General features: G+C 33.0%; 3 protein-coding genes and 1 long non-coding RNA gene across 22 annotated transcripts in view; 1 reads left to right on the top strand and 3 right to left on the bottom strand.

Annotated features, from left to right (window-relative positions):
- The window catches only part of ssp3 (short spindle 3), a 30,718-nt gene extending 17,238 nt beyond the window's left edge, over positions 1-13,480 (bottom strand). For 2 of the 3 annotated variants that reach the window (XM_015332817.2, XM_089171026.1), the window contains exons 1-11: positions 13,277-13,480; positions 12,672-12,898; positions 11,239-12,611; positions 10,421-11,172; positions 9,869-10,349; positions 9,605-9,787; positions 9,282-9,533; positions 8,738-9,181; positions 8,543-8,652; positions 8,334-8,457; positions 4,141-4,304 (exon numbers count right to left, since the gene is read on the bottom strand). In XM_015332817.2, coding sequence (XP_015188303.2) covers positions 4,141-4,304; positions 8,334-8,457; positions 8,543-8,652; positions 8,738-9,181; positions 9,282-9,533; positions 9,605-9,787; positions 9,869-10,349; positions 10,421-11,172; positions 11,239-12,611; positions 12,672-12,882 — 4,094 coding nt within the window. In that variant the 5' untranslated portion in view covers positions 12,883-12,898; positions 13,277-13,480. The remainder of the gene's footprint in view (positions 1-4,140; positions 4,305-8,333; positions 8,458-8,542; positions 8,653-8,737; positions 9,182-9,281; positions 9,534-9,604; positions 9,788-9,868; positions 10,350-10,420; positions 11,173-11,238; positions 12,612-12,671; positions 12,899-13,276) is intronic. The other variant, XM_089171025.1, reaches the window with a different exon arrangement.
- Positions 13,481-13,649: 169 nt separating this feature from the next.
- Positions 13,650-15,896, top strand: LOC107072691 (ubiquitin-conjugating enzyme E2 N). Of its 8 annotated transcripts, none has more exons than XM_015332854.2 (3): positions 13,650-13,817; positions 15,051-15,308; positions 15,476-15,896. In XM_015332854.2, exons 2-3 carry the CDS (start codon positions 15,064-15,066, stop codon positions 15,684-15,686), a joined length of 456 nt encoding a protein of 151 aa, XP_015188340.1. In that variant the 5' UTR covers positions 13,650-13,817; positions 15,051-15,063; the 3' UTR covers positions 15,687-15,896. The 8 variants fall into 8 exon arrangements, with proteins under 8 accessions (XP_015188340.1, XP_015188314.1, XP_015188323.1 ...); XM_015332828.2 differs by having other exon boundaries at positions 13,651-14,039; XM_015332837.2 differs by having other exon boundaries at positions 13,651-14,073.
- Positions 14,504-15,044, bottom strand: LOC149032962 (uncharacterized). The gene is made up of 2 exons (XR_016176092.1): positions 14,786-15,044; positions 14,504-14,685 (listed from the first exon to the last, which is right to left on the bottom strand). It is a non-coding gene; the product is annotated as an uncharacterized LOC149032962 (long non-coding RNA).
- Positions 15,604-19,969, bottom strand: part of LOC107072631 (uncharacterized) — a 52,101-nt gene continuing 47,735 nt past the window's right edge. For 9 of the 10 annotated variants that reach the window (XM_089171031.1, XM_015332794.2, XM_089171035.1 and 6 more), the window contains one exon: positions 15,941-19,969. This exon is cut by the window's right edge and continues 5,386 nt beyond it. The gene's annotated coding sequence lies outside the window, so the exon portion shown is untranslated. Of the gene's footprint in view, positions 15,809-15,940 lie in introns of those variants that run through there. The other variant, XR_016176091.1, reaches the window with a different exon arrangement.

Here is a 19,969-nt window from a genome sequence, read left to right as displayed (position 1 = left end):
TACTCCATAATCAAGTCGGCAATTATTCGACTGATCCAACGAGGATTAAAACTTGCGTCGGTCGATTTCACGAAAGGAGACGAGAAAGGTAAGAGTGAACCACGACGAAAGTTCAACTACTCGTTTGGGATTAACGATTAAGAGTATTTGTACAGATTGATTTTTCTATGAACCCTCTTTCTCTCTCTCTCTCTCTCTCTCTGTCTCTCTTAAACAATTACCTTCGAGGATTGCTACTTGAGCTTCGATTATCATCGTCCAAGAGATTCCCTTCATTGATTCTTCATTGGTACTTAGGTAAAATTTTAAAACGAATCTTTAATTAATACGCGACAACCTTTTATAATATCCATAGAAAAGATCCTAGCAACAACTTTTACAATAAATAAAAAGAGGAAGGGGACAGGGGAGGGGAGGGGGGCACTTTGAAACATACAACAAAGGAAAAGGAAAATATTCTCAATATGCAGAAACACAAGAAGAAGAAGAAGAAGAAGAAGAAGAAAAATAAAAAAAAGAAGGCGCTCTTTGTGGGAAGGGAAGAATAATTTAAAAATTGTGCTATTTCGAGTGCATCGCGCGGTTGCATTTATGCAACTCCGTACCTGTGCTAACGTAAAAGGAACAACAAAAGGGAAAAGAGTAGTAGTACGCACTTTAGCAGCGACTTACTACTCGGGAGTTCTCGCTTTGTGGAAGAGCGCGACTTTACGACAAAAGAGCCATTTACCGTTTGCCGGTGATAAAAATGGAGAAGTGGAAGAAAAGAAGAGAGAAAGAGAATGTAAACAAGAAGAAAAGAAAAAAAAAAAAGAAAAAAAGAGAGAAAGAAAGAGAAGAAGAAGAAGAAGAAGAAGAAGAAGAAGAAATAATTCCTCGGAGAGGTGCCATCATCACCATTACCATTACCAGTAGTATATATATATAGAGAGAGAAAGAGAGAGTTCTCTTTAATCATAGATCTCGCGGATAGGTGCAAACAAAACGCGGATAAGCAGCGTCGATCGGTGTGCATATATGCTTTATTATCTTTACTTTATCTTTCAACAACGCATCTGTTATTTTATGAACCCCCGATTCTCGACTCCTATGTACTCCTAGGTACATCATATCCACTCGTACGAGTTGCGATAGTACATACCACCTATCTAATAAGTCAGTAAAGTTTGTCAAACGATTTGTCTCTTTTTATTTATTCACAAGTACAAATGTTCCTTTCCTAAATTTTCTCGATCATCGATTATAATACTTATACTAATAAACACGAATGAATCAAAGTCTCATTTATACATATAAGAAACAAAATGAAGAAAAGGATTGAAATTGTAATGGATGAACGAGACGGGAGGGAAACGTTACAATCGTTCGAATAAATAGCAACAGCAAAACGCGTGTGCACATATACACGGTGCACACAACGACGACGACGACGATGATCGTACGAAATGATCGATCGTCCTTAGACATCTGCTACTACTTACATTGAAAAAAAGCAAAGTAAAAGAAAGAAAGAAAAAATAATAATAATAAAAAAGAAAGAGAGAAAGAGAGATAGGAGCGAAAAAGCGAGGTCCGAGAACGCGCGCTGAGTAAAAATCGTGACGAGGCCTTTCTTACATCGGCAGGAAATTAATCATAATAATCCTGGTTGCGCCGTACTAACGTTAACGTTACAACGCCAACTCGACGATAATTTTGATCGCACCTTCGTCATTCATTATGTACCTATGTATATACGAGCTAGTGTATACGTACACGCATACATACATATCGCATATAATACGTGTTGGCAGCGTTAATTCGTTCAATAATCAACTAATCCCTCAAATAATTATACTGACCTGTTTAAATATGAAATAAGGCACAATTAAATACTTTAATTAAGTAATATATGAATTTACAAGAAACTATTAGTTAAGGTACGAAGTGGAAATTTGATCCGTAGATTAGATTCGATAGAACAGCACCACGATTAACGAAATATAAATTTTCAATATAAAAAAAAAAAAAAAAGAAGGAGAGAGAGAGAAGAATGGATAATTACGATTGTATTATATTATTGTAATTCGACGAGTTTTTTTTTTAAATAAATAACGTCAATGATAAGACATTCGTAGGATTTTTTTTTAGTTCCTGTACTGGTCGAACTGCGGCGCCACTTTATGGATAGATTTGGAACATTTATATAATATATATTATATAAATATTTTCATACTATATATATATATATATATATGTACTCTAAATCGAAATAAAAGATATAAAAATAAGTAAACATTTATGCAACTGTAAGAGAAAAACATTTATAAAATCTTTAGAACCTTCGCAGGCAGATATATTAAGTACACAGAGTAATATGAACTCAAAGGGTTCAACGACGTTTTGGGGGGTCCAAGAGAAGGAAGTTGACCCAGGTGTATTTCGTCTTGTTGGCAACGATCGGATGATCTCGGAAGACGATTCGAAGGAAAACACAGTTTGCGTTCCGTCAGTGTTTTTCACTCGCGGTATTAGGTTCGACCAGTATAAGACAGTGTTCGTTCATCTATTTTTTCACCAAGGGTGGTCTTTCGTCAACGTTGAAAAGCTCCTCGTCGACGTTGTCTTCTTCAAAGAAACCCGTCCTCTTCTTTTTCCTTTTGTTTTTTTCTTTTTAACGCGAGAAAATTCACGCGAGACGTATAAATAAAATGAATCTTTCAAAATGAACGACAAACGAACGAACGAACGAACACGAAAACGAATACATCGAGAAAATTCGTTAACAAAAAAAAAAAAAAAAAAAAAAAAAAAAAAAAAAAAAATAGAAATTATTGTTAATTTAAAAGATAATGAAAATCTTATCACACAAGGTAGAACAAAGTTTTTCAAAGAGAAATAACATTCGTAGGAAAAGACCCTGTATAAAAGGAAACTAAGTTCATCGACTTTGCGAGTACCGTACAAGCTCTCATTCGCTGTGCAAACAGACCCGAACTAATCCCCGTTTATTTCGTCGTCGAATCATTTTTAAATACGAATCTATTTATCCATGCAGAATAGAGATTTTTCTTCCCATAGAAATATATTTTGATGAGTAAATGTCAAAGTGACATACATACCTTGCATACACAAAACCAAATAACAAACGCACCGAAATTTGCAGGATTTTTCTCGCTTTCGCTTTTACTTTTCATTTAATGACCGCACGAGGAAAAAAATTATGCATTAACCGAGATTATAGTTAAGTCTATTAATAAAAATATCATAACAAGAAAAGAAGGAAGGAAGGAAGGAAGGAAAAATACTCAAGTAGTATTCAAAGTTAAATGGCGGTACTTTTAAACGAGCAAAACGCAAATAGTTGGACTTCTCAAAGTGCTTCCGTCGTTTCACGCTTCATTGAACTTACTTCTGTGTTATCTCTTTCTCTCTCTCTTTCTATCTTTCTCGGCTTTCTTAGAAACGATGAAGATAGTAATACGAGAAAAATAAGAATGTATCTATTACAAAAAAAAAAAAAAAAATAATAAGGAAGTGTAAAAAGTTCGAAAGAAACTGAAAGACGATTAGAAGAAACTAGATAGGTAGGCAATGTTCAATGGCGGCCATTTTGGAGAAACGATCGGACCTTCGAAAAAATCGACTCGACTATTTCCACAACAACGTGTTATTAGTATCGAGACGACACACGATTGCAGTTTCATCGCTGCTAATGCTTGGTAATTATGTAAACCGTCGCGTCCATTACAACGCTTTGTAAGAAATAAAACGCTAGTGTAATTACCGTACGATTAGGTTAACCATTGGAATCGTACTACCGTTGGCAGTAACGATTATTTTGATCGTTCGGTCATTAACTAATAAACTCGAATGACGACACACGACCTCGCGTGATATTCACGAGTAAATTCACTTTTCAATAATCCACGTCTATGATTATTCCATTCGTCGAAATTTTCATCGAACAATTCATTAATATTCATTTCATTTGTTTTTATAATATTTTTAACGAGGAATAACACGTCACGAAGTTCCACGATGATATAACACGAATATCAATATTGAAACACGAGAGAGAGAGAGAGAGATAAAGACACTATCCCTAAAAGTAAAAGTACTCCAGATAAAAGGAAATAGTATAAGATTCAAAGGACTCACCCTGCGATATCCTGTACTCGGCTTTGCAACGTTTGCTTCTCGAAGGGCTCTTTGGGGATCAAACTACAAAGCAACTGTGCCACTCCAGAAGCCACGATGCTATTTCCTGTTGAATTACTGATTGTTTCCTGTGCTTGTATGTGGTCATCTAGATCGGTGAGGGTCTGTAACGTGAAAAATTATACTTCTTAGAAATGTTCCAAATATCATGGAACAATTGCAAACAAATTCCGTGATCGATTGGGTGGTCTCTTAGGTTGGTGGTGTACCACGTGGATCACCCGGATGCAGGAGAGAAGGTAAATTCCTGGCACGTTGAGTCATGAATGCCAGACTAGCTTGACCGAACCGATCCTACCGGAGAAACGTATACGGATTTGGAGCTTCTAAATTACGGGCAAGAAAGTCCAAGAGCCTTGATAAGAATGTCGGAGATTGAAATATGGGCGCTAAGAGCTTAGAGACGTCGATTTCTTGTGTCTCGAATAAACTTTAAATGAATCTTTATAAAGAATACAATAAAAAAAAAAAAAAAAAAAACAAGAAGAGAATAGAAAGAATAGAAATCAATCAGTATAGAAAATAATAATTAATAAAATAATATATTATAGAAAGATGCAGATGATCGGTTAATATTTTGTAGAAGCCCATTGTGTGTCGTCCGGTCAAGCGAGTCTCTCGAAGAAAGAAACGGACGAGATAAGGGTCAGAGACCCATCGCATGCGAAAGGTAGCGAAATAATCTCTAAGGAAACATTAAAAAGCGGTTTGACCAGGGCCTTTGACAAATTTAATCCCATCTTGCGTCCACGTAAAATGACTACCAGGAACTGCCGATCTTCTCGGTGAGCGTGAAATCAAATCTCGGCCGGGCCGAACTTTCGGAAATTCACGCATAATGCATGCAAATCGTATTCTCGCGAGTAGATGGAGAAAAAAAAAGTAAAGGGCAAAAAAAAAAACAGAAAGAGATAGAGAGATGAGAGGGAGGGAGGGTGGGTGGGTGGTTGGTTTAGTTGGAAGTGGGGGAGGAGACATCGCATAAAGAAGCTGTAAGAGAACGAGAATTCTATCTTCTTTCTTTCTTTCCTTCCTTTTTCCCTTTTTCTTTCTTTTTCTTGACGATATGACTTCAACGAAGGAATATTTAAAAGAGTGCTCGAGAGAGAAAGAAAGACGATAATAACGAAAGGAAAGAAGGAAAAAGTATAATACCTATAAGATTTCTTTTCGAAAAAGAAAAAAAATCTACAAGATGGAAGATGAAAAAAGGGGAAAAAGAAGAGAGAGAGAGAGAAGGGAGGAGGGGGGGTAAGAGTAAAGATTAAGAAACGTAAGATTTACGGAGAGAAATTTTGCAAATTCGTTCACTCGGACGTACGAAATCAAAGTAGGAAGTCAAAGAAGAGGAAGATTGGAAAGTGTATACACACGCATACGTAGAAACAAACATATCGTATACATATCGTATAAGTCTTCTTGTGTAATGGACCACGTGCCATCATTTTTTCTAGCTCGACTTAATAATAGGTATAGAGCTTAGGGAATTTTCATTTCTATCCTTTCTCTTTCATTGAATATAAAACGATTTGTTCTGTTCTCTCCCTAAAAATTGGAAGTCCGAGTAAATCGAAAGGGCGATCCTCCTACAGTAACGCGCGAACGATAATCAAAAGTTGCACACGGGCATGCCGAACAGCAATAAAGATAAAGTCAAATGTTCGTATAAACTATAAGAACCGAAAAGGAGACCTACGTCGAGTTCGATGCGGACGAGTTTATCGGCAGACGTTTTTTTTACGATTGCGAGAGAGAAAAAAAGGATCGACATTTTCTCTTTCTCTTTTTTTTTATCTTTGCAAGAAAAAGAAAAAAAGTAACCAAATCATCTTTTCTTTATCATTTTCTGAAGCTAAAACTTTGAATCGAATTGTTTCGCGTGCAACTTGCATACATAAAATGATGCGTACGAAAAATGTCTTATTGATCTACGAAAAAGATAGAAAGAGAGGACCGATAATATGATCTCTCTTTATCGAGAAAAAGAAACGGATGGAGAAGAAGGACAAAAGATTGGTAGGAGGTAAGCATTACAAGTCCTCAAAACGCTACTAGCCCAATGGATGTGACGACAATAGCACCCTTCCTCTTTCTATCTCTCGCAAAGGGAAGAACATGAACAGATTTCAAGTGCATAGGGACGAGAGGATATCCTCGAGAAGGTAACATTTTCCTATACAGATCCATTACGCTTTTCACGTTTCGTGTCGAGTAATTATGTGCTCGAGATTTGCAATTATATGTGTGTATGTGTGTGTGTGTGTGTGTGTGTGAAACTTCTCGACACGTATTTAGAAAATAAATAAAGATCAATGATTTTATAGAAGTAAATTAAATCAAATAATAATAATAATAATAATAATCAAATGAACAAAGAAGTAAGGAAGTAAAAATAGAGAAGAAGGAGACAAAAGATTAGGCAGACACCTCCAAAAAAAAACGGAGCTTGATGAAAGTGGCAGCAAGGAAGAAAGAAGAAAAAAGAAGAAGAAGAAGAAGAAGAAGAAGTACCCACGCACATTCTCGTGGAACACGCAGCATTCACGCTCCTTTCACCGTATAACGCGATCTGCTTCACGCGCTCGCGTGAGAAAGGGTGTGTGTGCGTATGCGTGTGTATACGTGACGTCACTAAAAGCTCTCTCTTGCCGCTAATGCATTGCGTTGGAGGAGGTGCCGCTGTCGGAGGACTGGGTGAGGGGTTTCTAAGGGAGAACGGAAAGTTTCTCTCTCTCTCTCTCTCTTTTACTATGTATGATCTATATATATATATATATATATATAATATGTGTGTGTATGTTGTGTATATTCTACGGAGCGTGAAGTATAGCCACTGAAATCGCGGCAGTTCGAAACGATTGCCGGTCGATCGAACAAAGGGAGTCCTATCGAAGAGAACTCCCATGCTCGAGAAATGTTAAAGGATTTATGGGAGATGAAGGGATGTTGTTGTAGAATCGTTTTCAATGTTAGACATTTCTCGAACTTGTTGAAATTTTCTTAGATCGTTGCTACGCTCTTTTTTGATACGTCCATGTCTGTACTTTGAATTATAATATGTAATGATTGTTTTAAGAAAATTAGTATAAAAGTATTCAAATTGCATAAAAGTGAAACAACAAGATTTCCATTTAATAAGTGAAAGAAAAAAAAAGAAAAAAAGAAAAGAAAAAGAATGTTGAATTCAGCCAAGAGTATATCATTAGGTACACGCGTTGGTAAAATCGCATCGCAGCCACTTAATCCTTATTTTGACAGGTCGGACAGGAGAGACAGGATGACAAGGTAATGCGGCCGTTTTACGTCCGGCGCCGTCGAAAGATGATCCGATGAGATGACAAAAAGAAATAGAACAAAAAATATCTTGAAAAACCGAAAAAATAATCCATCCTTTCGTCTTACTTCAGAGAAAATAAATATATAATGACAACATCTCTCTTCAAAATATTTATAATTCCAATGATCGCAACTACCAATAATATCTAATCGATGATAATTTCAAAAATAATCAAAAGGAGAAAGAGAGAGAGAGAACAAATTGGAAAGAAAAAAATCAATCACTCGTTAAGTGGCACGGTACTTTAAAAACTCTACGCTCGAAGAAAAGTGCGAGTTCGTAAAAAGATCGAAATAGAAGGCGTCGTTGAGCTTTTTATTCTCTCTCTCTCTCTCTCTCTCTCTCTCTTTCCCTCTCTTTCTCTCTCTTCTTTTTCCTTAGAGAACATAAAATCTCGGCAAAAGAAAATATAGGTGCCGGTCGTAAACGAGGTCGGGGCTTTCAATGGTGAAAATGTACGATGACATACGCGTGAATGGTGCTTCTGAAAAAGTGCTTTTTTCTACCCCTTGGCTCTCGCGAAAACATTGATTTGATGTTGCCTTCTTGTGGAAAACTTGTATGTAAACAGATGTAGTAACGAGAAAGAGAAAACGACAAAATGAAGAGATAGTAAAAAAAAGATGAACGATGAAATCCGTTAAAACGTTCTGACTATTAACTTTTCAACATTCTTATATTTATTGTTAAAAGATTAACTGAGATAACCGATCGTGAAAAATACTTTTACTATCTTTTGCTATCTACATATGTTCTAGCATATTTTTTATTTTCTTTTTTTCCATTCTTAACTTACCTCCAAACGTTGTAATAGAAGATCCAAAATCACAAGAACCTTGTTGCTCGACAGAATCATTTCGATGTTGTTTGCATTCCCGCTTATACCGGACTTGTACACTTTGCATAATGAAATTATGCTCCTAAGAAATAAAAACAATTATATTAGAACTTAAAAATATTGAAAAAAAAAACAAAACTAACTTATTTAATTTGATTTATACTTACTTGTTAGGTAAACATTGAGAGGAATTTTGAACGTTCAAGCTTAAACTTAATAGATTTGTCAAAATGTCGAATCCGTTCAGTGATCTCAACGCATCTTGATCAAATGGACACTATAGAAAAATCCAATGAAATAATTTGTAAATATACCGTTACATAAAATAAATATAAATTCAAAATGTATTATGAATAACTTACTGATTTTGACAAAGCACGAACAATTTCACCAAAGCAACGTTCCAAAGTAGCTACGGCAATACTGGACCCGGAACTTTTCAAATAATTGTACAATCTATCCAACTCCTTTAAATTTCGTCGGAATTTAACTTTGTTGGTAGACTCGACAACGACCAGAGGAAGACTTTCGTTTTTCTGTGCGTTTTCCCATTCCTGACCGCGAGAAGTTATGCGTTGTTTTATTTTCCTACAACGACGTTTCAAGGCTTTCTGTTTTTCTTTCAATGCTTTATTATCGTTCGAGGTAACATTATTGGACGTTGGTGTTAATACGTCACGTATTTGAGCTATGTTGAATCGTTGTAATTCGTCTCTCGATGGTTCTCTACCGTCGTGTGCGTTACGTACAGCTTCGAGATGAGTTTTTCCTTTCAAATGACTCAGGAGATATACTTCGTTCGTTATCTAAATAAAATAATAATAAAAAATACAAAATCCATATATTACTTCTTTCTTCTAAATATTATTTAGAAATAAAGAAAAAAAAATGATAAAAACAACTTACGTTTGTATCACAGAGCGAGCACTGCTTTTGAATGGGATAAGATTTGAGAGTAGGTGGAACTTCTTCCGATCTTAAAATAGACGACTCGACAGCCCTTTGACGAATATGTTCTATATTCTCAACATGCCTTCTAGCTGACTCCTGTTGCTTATGAGCTATCTTTTTTTGTAATTCCTCTTGATTAGCTAATTGAGCCGCGTGAAGGGCTGATAATCTTTCTTCGCGATCTCGAGCCTTTTCTCTCGCAAGTTCCTAAGTATTTAACACATGTTTTTCAAACAATTCGCACAAAATATTAATTTGTGAAAAAAAAATGTATTTACCTGACGCTCTTTCACTCTTTCAAGCTGCATTTTTCCAACTCTCTCTTCTCGTTCTCGTCTAGCCTGTTTCATTTTTTGTATACGCAATTGTCTTTCAGCTTCCAATGCTCTTCTACGTTCCTCAGCAGCAGCTTCTTTTGCAGCTTTCTCTTCCTGACGTCTTTGACGTTCTTCTTGTATACCCTGTATAATTTAAAAACGTTACACAACTACAAGTTCTCTATTTACAAATTCTAAGATTATTCTTGTGATATTAATTAATACCTGCAATCGTTCCTCCTGTTCTTGACACAACGCCATAAAATCATGCCGTTTATTTTGTGCTTCGAGTTCATTGATAAACGCGATTTCTTTTAATTTCGAATCCTCGTCATGAGCTTTCCTTACTATTTCCAACAAATGTTGTGTTCTATTTTCTTCCGCCCTCTTAAGTTTCATCTCCATTCTAATTCTCTTGTCTTCTATCAACTGACTTTTAGCACTTTTTACGTCCTCAACCTTGTTCAATAATTCCCTTAATCTTTGCGACTTCTCCATCAATAATTTTTGACGTTTGTGTTGCGCACACGCTTGTTTCGCTTGATATCTGCGTAAGGTTTCAGGTAAGGATCGTTTTCTGGATGGCGAAGATAACTTTTGATGCAGTTCAAGAGCTCTTCCAGGATGACGTGCTACGAGTGCTTGTAACTGTGCAAGAACGTCAACTCGTTCTGCCCATGACATGCCTTCCAACATATTTTCGTATCTATAAAAACAACGTCGATAAAATCGATAATAGGAAGAATGTAAATAATTAAAGTGTTTCTTTATTCGTACCTATCCTCTAGACTGATATCATCGGAAACAGCATCGATTACTACCGATTGTTCGTCCTCTATCTCGAGAACCATTTCCCCATCAGTTTCATCAGTTTCCGTGTCGATGTCAAATTCGGTAGATTCTAATTCTAAAATTTGCCTTTGCAAAGAAGCCTCTTCATCCGACAACTGTTGCGATCTTTGAGAATCCGCTTCTTCGGTCTTTCTTTCCTCTTCTAAAATAATTCGTTCTCTCTCAGCTTGAGCAGCCATAAACTGCTGTATACGTTTTTCAAGCAACTCTGCGTCACTTTTGAAAATAGCTGCGATCATCGACGTTGAATTAGTGTCGTTTAACGACAATGGAATTTTCATCACATTGCTGTTATCCCAAATAGTTTTATTGACTTTATTACCGTTCAAATTTGATTCTCCTTTGACTTTTTCTACCTCGTTATTTATATTTTTCCCAGCCTTTCCTACCATACACTTTTTCTTATACTTATTTCCATCGGGCGTTAAACAATTCTTTTTGTTTCTTTCAGAAGGACTTTCTATGGATAAGGCTGGTAACGATGTGGCCGTACTTGGTTTATGAAAACGCGTAGACATATTTAAATTGTGAGTACTTCCTCTTCTGTAGCGACTACGAACAGTTTGCCAGCCATCACCTTCGTCTTTCGGTTTAACGTTACTCGTTTGTTTCGTTAATACCTCTACCGAACCGTTCATGTCACTCTCTTGATTTTTTTTCGACAAAATTTCATTACCCTATAAAAAGAAAAAATATTATATATCCATTTTATTAAATAATATAAATGCATGTATTATAAATACCTTTCTTTCTACTTGCTGTGGTCGACGTCTGATTATAACAGATGTTCCTGGTCTGGCTTTATTCGCAGACGATACGGTTCTCTCGCTCAAAGTTGTTTTGCTTCTAATAAATTTCGGTGTTTCTGGTAAATTAGTTGCTTGTTGTTCGTTTGGTCGTCTACGCGATGATACCGTTGAATATGCTGCTTTGCTCGTATTATTTATCTCTTTATTAGAACATTTGCTAATTAATTTATTATCTACTTTGTCAGTATTTATAAATTGTTTATTTGTTTTTTGCTTTATTTTATTATTCGATTCTATCGTATTTTTAGCATTTTTCGAAGCTACCGTTGTATCAATATTTTGCGTTTGTAATTTATTATTATTATTATTAACTTGTATTGTTTTATTATCGACGTTTACATTTTCTAGAATTATTTGACTTTCATTATTGTCTATATTCTGTTTCGTGACTTTGGTATTATTTAATTCTGTATTATTTTTATTAGCTGTTAATGTAATCTCCGATTTACTTCGACTGCAAAGCTTACTATTCGTTTCGTTTTCCTTAATCGTTTTATCCATTGATTCCATGTTTTGATAAATACTTGATTTCGCATTTTTATTATTAATACAAGCTTGCTTATCAATCGATAAATTCGAATCCAATATTTTTAAAGTACTTATATTTTGCGATGAATTTTTACTCTGTTTTCCAACATTTCTAGTATCTGCCTTAATTTTAGAATCGCATCCATCTTCGCTCGTTGATTTATTATCTATTAAACTATTATTTCCATTAGCTTTTGCATTTAATGCAGGCTTTACTAGAACTTTATTAATAGAGCTAGTTTTGGATGCTACAGATCTTTCTTTGTTGGACGATTGATTCACACCTTTCTCTATCACGTTCTTCCTTTTCTCTTTAATATTTGTTGAATTATTTTTAGATACATTGTTCTTATTATCCTTTATTATTTTATGCAATGATTCCTCTTTAATATGATTTATTTTATTGTCCGTAACCATGGGTTTGGTCTCTGATATAATTTGATCAATGGGACTTCTGCAAGTTGATTCCGGTGGGCTTATCCTTTGTAACGGGCTAGTAGATTTTGGAATTATTGTTGAATTCCAGATACGACAAGGTGATGTCTTTCTTACTTCCCATGCTAATGGTGTACGTCTCAATGGTGGTGGTGAATTTTCATATGCCCATTTAACTTTGAACCATTCTATTAAATTATGGAAGTCTTTTGTATAATTTTCCAACACCAAAATAACTTCCTTGCATTCAGAAATATTTTCATCCTCTTCGCATGTTTGATAAATACCATCAACCGCTCTTTGTAAATTTCCAAATAAAAAAGCCCAATAACGAGCTTGTAATTCTAAAATATAAAAACACGTTAATAATAAGAATAAAATAATCAAAGTATTTTACAACATACCAGACTTTTTGTCTCGACCAGTGGAAGCTGATCTAACTCTGGAGGCTGGTTTCATAGATCTCTTCATAGATCCAGATTGAACCACTCTCGGTACACTAGGTGGTTTTCTTGTTACTTTTTCTGTATTACTTGTGCCAACCGGTACATTAAAAGCAATTAGATTTCTAGCTGCACGGCCTTCTTCTTGTATAAGCAATCTGACATCTGCCATTTTTAATCTAATTTATCTACAAATAAATATATAATTAACAAAGAATTTAATGACATTTTTCATTAAAAATCAAGCACATTGAACTTATATCATATTTGATGATTTTTAATAGAAATGTAAATTAAATCGAATTTATTGAAACATATAACCAACATTTTTGTAGAAAGTGAAAAGTCAAAACATGAGGTTATGTAAATAGTAATCAATGCAATATCGTAAAAAACAAATGTAACATTTTAAGATCTCTACGAATATACTATTAAACGATAAAAATAACATTTGTAAATGTCAGAAAAATTAAAATCACAGAAATAAAAATTCGTCGTTGGTCAAAACTTTCCACTTGTCAATGTCCAAACGTATGATGTTTACAAAAGAATACACAGTGACTTACCTGCGTAGTAAATAAAGGTGTACACTTTTTAATGACATTAGGTTTAAAGAACTCTTTTACAAGTATATAATATGAACGTCATTCCAATGGTGCTATGCAACATTATTCTATATATCACGTCACATATTCAAACAAACAATCACCATAATAAACCTCACGACTGTTTTTACTTCTACCATTAACTATAATGCACCAATGTTTTCTCGAACAACCTCTGCCATTCGCATTGCATTTTAACGCCATCTGTTTCTAAATACAAATTTTGAATGTAGGTGGCGCGTTGATAGTGATGCACACTAGTGGCGCCCCGTTGTCGTCGATGGCGGAACGCCTCAGTAGCGCCTCTGTCGTCGGCAGGAACGTATCACGTAAAGTGTCATAAAAGAAAGTTGTCAATTTGGTTCCCCTGATCGGAACGCAGCGCTTCTTCGAGACTAAGAACGATATATCGTGGGGGGTTGGATATCACGCACGCACGGCTGGTAAAAAGACCGAAGCCGATTTTTCGGTCGGCCGGGAGGGAAGCCGACGTCACGAACGGGTAAAGAAAATATTAAACATCGGGAGGAGAAACGATAAGAGGAGAAGGAATAAATATAAAAGAAACAGTTTTAATCTTAATAATAATACGTACAGAAGGAAGAGATAAAAACCATTTAAATAGAGTCTTCTAGAAGAAAGGAAAGCAGAAAAATAAGAAGAAGAGGAAGAGAAGGTGGAGGAGAGGAGGCGAACGAAACTGCCAGATTTGCAGGACCGACAAGTATATATATATATATTTACGGAAAATAAGGATCGTACGTATGACTCGTTACTATCGCGGTTGTTCTTTCTCTCCGCAACCCTTTTAACTTGGTCGTCGTCGCCGTTGCTGTCGCTGCCGCCACCGCCGCCGCCGCCGCCGCCGTCATCGTCGTCGTCGTCGCTTAAAACTTTTCTCACGTAAAACAAGTCTCCACAGAAGGCTCGAGTTTGATGTGTACCTTTTCTTTTTTTCTCTTTGTTTATGATAGGGCTTGTTGAAAGTTGATAGAATAAAAGATAACGTATATGGAATAAACTAAATATTCCAGAAGTAGCCAAACACGCGTTTAATTATTTTTCTTATTATTCTACAAACGATACGTTTCTCTTCTATCTTTTTATTTCCTCAATTATTTTCGAGCGTTGATCCATAAAAGGTACAGCAGGGTGGTACCAATTTTGTTCTTTTTTATTCTCTTTCTCTCTCTTTCTCTCTCTCTCTCTTTATCTCTTTCTCCTTCTCTTACTTTGACTGTTCTTTGTCAAATCGTAGGACAATCGAATGATACGCGTTTCCCGTGGTCTAACGTGCATAAGCGTCGTTCAACGTGACAAGCTGTCAATGTGCGGCTTTATTCCTCATCGTTATTTCCAAGAGAGTGACACTTTAACCAAAAGTATATTGATTTACATACGTGTGTAGAAACGCGTGACAATGAATCCTTATAATCATATCAACTATGTATTTTATTTCTTTCTTTTTACCTTTTTTTATATAATCATCGATCCTCTTTTGTAGTCAAGGTGATTGTTAAATAATCCATTTCTCCTACATTTACTTATCTTTTTTTTCTCTTTTATATAAATAATTACAAATGCATTAAATAATATTATTTTCCTTTGTTTCTATATTCTGTGTTCTGGTTTCAATCGTCAAGATATTTCACTTAGATTCTAATTTCCTCTACTTTGTAAGAAAGTTGTTGACTAGTTGTCTTTTAACATATCTCTTATTTATTTTTGTTTATAGAATTTTCTAAAATATGGCTGCGCTACCAAGAAGAATTATCAAAGAGACTCAAAGATTAATGCAAGAGCCTGTTCCTGGTATCAGTGCTGTGCCAGATGATACAAATGCTAGATATTTTCATGTCATTGTAACGGGACCTGAAGATTCGCCGTTTGAAGGTGGTTTATTTAAACTTGAGTTGTTCCTACCAGAAGATTATCCGATGTCAGCGCCTAAAGTGAGATTTATAACGAAAATTTATCATCCAAATATCGATAGGTAATTATATCTAATTTATATTGAAAATGTTTGCTTTTAAAAGGTAGTGTTTATTAGAAACATCAGATAAAACAGATTAAGAGACATGTTGAAAAAGATAAAAAAAAAGCTATGTTTGTTGGAATGCACGATAAGTAATATATTTAATAATTTACGTTTGACTTTAGATTAGGCAGAATTTGTCTAGACATACTAAAGGATAAGTGGAGTCCTGCTTTACAAATTAGAACGGTTCTTTTATCCATTCAAGCACTTTTGAGTGCGCCAAATCCAGACGATCCTTTGGCTAATGATGTAGCTGAACTTTGGAAAGTTAATGAAGGTGAAGCAATACGTAATGCCAAAGATTGGACCCGGAGATATGCAATGGACAACTGATCTCAGCTTTGTCGTATAATTTGCAACGCAAAGCAAAGCAACAACGTTACCCCGATTGTCCCAGTTTATTCGTCACCTTACCCGCACTAGCTGCATATTCTGCACCTGTGTCCACGATTTTGCTATAAAACCAATAAAAGTTTTGTAAGAGTAATTAGAATGAAACTGTATTTTCTATATTGCGGGAAATACAAAAACGTCTTATTTAGATTTCTTTTTGAAAAATTCATTCATTTATTAGCAAACTCGTATGATTGTTTTTTTTTTTCATCTTTAATTAAATACAAACCAAAAAGAAAAGAACAAAAGCATATATATATATATATATATATAAATAAAATTAGAATTTTAATAGAAAACGTTAATTTCAATTGAATTTGAGAATGGGAGACAAGCACGCTATATACATTATACTAATTTACTAAATGATTACAAAGTTATCTTGTACAATGCATAATTAACATGGATTATGGCTGATATTTTTACTACGCTACTAAAAATGTCCTAGAATCAATTAAGTTATATTAATGCAATACATAATTCTCTCTTTATCGAATCCTTTTCATTCTACTAACTAAATATCACCCTGGGATTGTTACGTGGGTATACATATATATTTATAAATAATACAAGAAGATATAAATATGATCCTTATTATTGTATTTAAAGGCAATGATATTTATTTATCGATTAATCCATTAATAGAAATTTTAAGATAACAAAACTACAAACTTCAGCAAACAAACAAACAAACAAACAATTGACCTTTCTAAATATAAATTCATTATTTACTGTACGAGTAATTATTATTTATAATTGCAGGTAAAAACAAAGTGATATAAAAGAATTAATATAATTTAACAAAAGTTATTATTATATAACATAAAAAATTGAAAAGTTGTATCTTTGAGAAAAATGAAAAAAAAAAAAAATGCATCTTTTTTTTTATCATTCAAGCTAATATCTTTGAATATTAACGTCGATCGTAAAACAAGAAATTAATTTGTAATTATCTCTATTGAAATTACGCGTTCAAATGTTTTCATCATTTCCATTAGATATATAGATGACTGAAAAATATGAGATAGGTATATATATATATATATATATATATATATATATATATATATTTATGTCTTGCTAAAAAAGCTTGCACTACCTCAATAGAAAATTTGGGTTCGATGTAAAATTTGATTAGTATCGTGAAAAGAATATAATACTCGCTTATAAAAAAAAAAAAAAAAAAGAAGGGAAGAAAGAAAAAAAGATAACGAGATATATGAGAACTGTTCAGTGCACACATCGATTAACTCCATAAAACAAAAAGTTGAGAAATGCGATGAAATAATAATGTATGGTATATTGTTCTTTAAATTCCTATTAATGGTCAAACAAATTTTACCGTTTAATGGCGTTAATTTTTATTATTCAGAAAAGTTATTATAAATATCAAAAGTTGTGACTAAACCAAATGTTTTAACCACTTAAATTGAATATTTATCAAAAAGTGGAGTTGTGTTAATCGATGTGTACACTGAACGTATGGCTCATATATGAAAATGCAAATGTGCGCGTAGAAAAAGTTTTTACGCGTTAATAATAATATTTTCGTGAAGATGATTGATTGAATAGAACATTTTTCTGTATGCCAATTTAGCGTTTGTTCCATTAATGAAATAACATTATTTAAGCTTCCTTAAAATGATTCTTTGGGTTTCTCTGTATTATGTAAAATATTATTATATATATATATATATTTCTTTATTTTCAAGTATCTTGCAACAACATTAAAAAAATAATTGTCGTTTCATTAATTGAATATATTAGATAAAAATGATTATGATAAGTTATAAAACTCCATATCAATTGTGTAAATGTTTTCCAAACACTTCTATGTCACAAGAAATATACAAAATTTTATATTTAATTAAAAGAACAACACACACAAAAAAAAACAAATCTAACAACAAAAAAAGGCATGCAACATTTGCTTGCATGGATTTTGATTTAACAAAAGCTTTGTGTACTATTTACAAATTTTACGTATATACGGAAATTCGAGAATGTTATCAAAATTGGTTTCATTGTCTTTTATTAACGAAGTTTACTTTTTTATTTTTTGTTTTTTATTAACACACTGCACGTATGTATGTTGATCATTGTTTTTTTTTTTTCTTCAAACGAGAATAATCAATATTGTCAGTGCATTAGCTTTATATTATGTGTTTTATCGTATAAGTAAATTTATAATAATAATAATAATAATAATAATTATATTAATTAACGAAATAAAATATCACTTAGTATTTTTAAAAATAATGACAAAAATTGGATTAGTAAAGGGGGTGTGTCAAGAAATACTCACGAAGCAATTGCATACTTAAAAAAAAAAAAAAAAAAAAACGCATTGCTTTGGAAGCAGTAAAAATATCTTTATAATAATATATATATATATATATTTTCAATTTAATTATAAAAATAAAAAAGAGGAGTGTGTGTAGAGGGTCGCGAATTTGCTGCGACACGATTAATAATTGATATCCTTTTTGACGATGTACACCGTAAAATTCATAAATAATTACTCTTTTATCAGAGTCAAGGCTAATTTATAATATTAGTTTTGAATGTGTACGTTGTTGTCCGGGTTGAAAAATTTCTATAAAGAACAAATATGCCATTGAAAATTGGCTATGGAAAAAGAATAGCAAAGTTAATTAATTCATTCATTCAAATATACATGCAGTCACAGTCGGACGAACGTGTATTAGAAAAAAAAAAATAAATAAAAAACAATTGGAATAATTTTTAGAAAGGTGCGAATGATGATTTAATAATTCTTTAAACTTTAAGAACAATTCCAGATTTAATAATTTAATATTGTGTAATATTGTATTAACAAAATTAATGCGATATTTGCAGATAGATAGTTAAATAAATGAAGAACAAAAACTTAAAAAAAAAAAAAAAAAAATGAGAAAAGAAATTACCACGAAGTGCTACAAAAAGCGCCCCAATTAATAATAATTGTTCTATGGTGTATTGTTGAAAAACATTAAATGAAAAATTAAGTCAAGAAATTCACGCGTGTGTGTATGCTACGTGGTAGATAATAAATAAATAAATAAATAGATAAAGAAACGTATAATGGATGCATGTATATATATATAGATGTCTTGTGAACATCGTATTATAATAATAAAATATAGGTTGTTTAAATATACTGTTCTTTTTTTATATGCATATATGAGATTGTTTATTTTAAAAAGTGGTATATATAAGTTACTTGAAAAACAAAAAAAGAAACATAAATTTAAGTTAATGATCAAATTAATTACAATTTAACGGAATGGTTTTTTTTATTTTAAACAAAATTTGCAATGAAATATGATTAACCCTTAAAGTGTACACTTGGTAAAAAGTTAATTAAAAGTGTACTGTGGATGTTTGTAAACCTCAACGTGTTTGAACGCGTCTTCTGAAGCCGCTGTTTAATATTTAAAACTCGCAATTTTTTGAAAAATAATTAGATACATCTTTTTTTTAAATAGAATAAGTTTTATACCCATTTGAATGAATACTAGATGACGAAAAATAATCCATTTTTTCGAATTCAGTATCGTTTTCGACAGATCAAAAATTTGTTGGGATTGTGAAACACCCCATGTGCACTTTAAGGATTAAATACCAGTAAGAATTTGTTGAAAAAAAGTTTTTTTTTTTCTAATTTGACGATATAATAAAAATGTTTATTTAGAAAATGGCATAAGTGTCAGTGTACTTAGGAAAAAAATCCTTTAAAAAAAAAAAAAAAAAGAGAGAATTGTCACTAAGAAAACTTTTTAAGTTTGTTCTGCCCATACTTGGGCCATTGTAAAGAAAATATTAGTTTAGAATATTTTATAGAAAGGTAAGAATATTTTTGATACTTATAACGTTTAATATTTTTGTGCTTATATAAATTTTGTTGAAAGCACTCGAAGGAATTTTGTTTATTAAACTAACTAGCTATATATATATATATAGAAAGAGATCAGATGGAGTTTCTTAGTTAATTTTGTTTTGTTTTTTGTTGTTTAAATTAATATTCTTTTGTTTCTTTTCATTAAACTAAAAATAATAATTACCTTTTATAAAATATGATACTGATTATTATTAGAATGCGTAGTAACGCGAGAAATACGTGGGGCAAATGTGTTAAAAAGAAGAAAAGAAAATATTGATAAGATTCGAATTAATATGAAGGGGGAAATTCCCCCTTCTACCCTAATTGAAATTTCTATATG

The sequence above is a fragment of the Polistes dominula genome, unplaced genomic scaffold (assembly GCF_049000335.1).
Source record: "Polistes dominula isolate Pdom_NZ unplaced genomic scaffold, Pdom_raw_medaka contig_31, whole genome shotgun sequence".
Lineage (NCBI taxonomy): Eukaryota > Metazoa > Arthropoda > Insecta > Hymenoptera > Vespidae > Polistes > Polistes dominula.
This window is presented reverse-complemented; position numbering and strand designations above follow the sequence as displayed.

Bases quoted from the DNA above. Each gene is read 5' to 3' on its own strand.
- LOC107072691 (XM_015332854.2), top strand. From the start codon at position 15,064: ATGGCTGCGCTACCAAGAAGAATTATCAAAGAGACTCAAAGATTAATG. The intron at 15,309-15,475 runs GTAATTATATCT...GTTTGACTTTAG, and splicing joins TATCATCCAAATATCGATAG to ATTAGGCAGAATTTGTCTAG.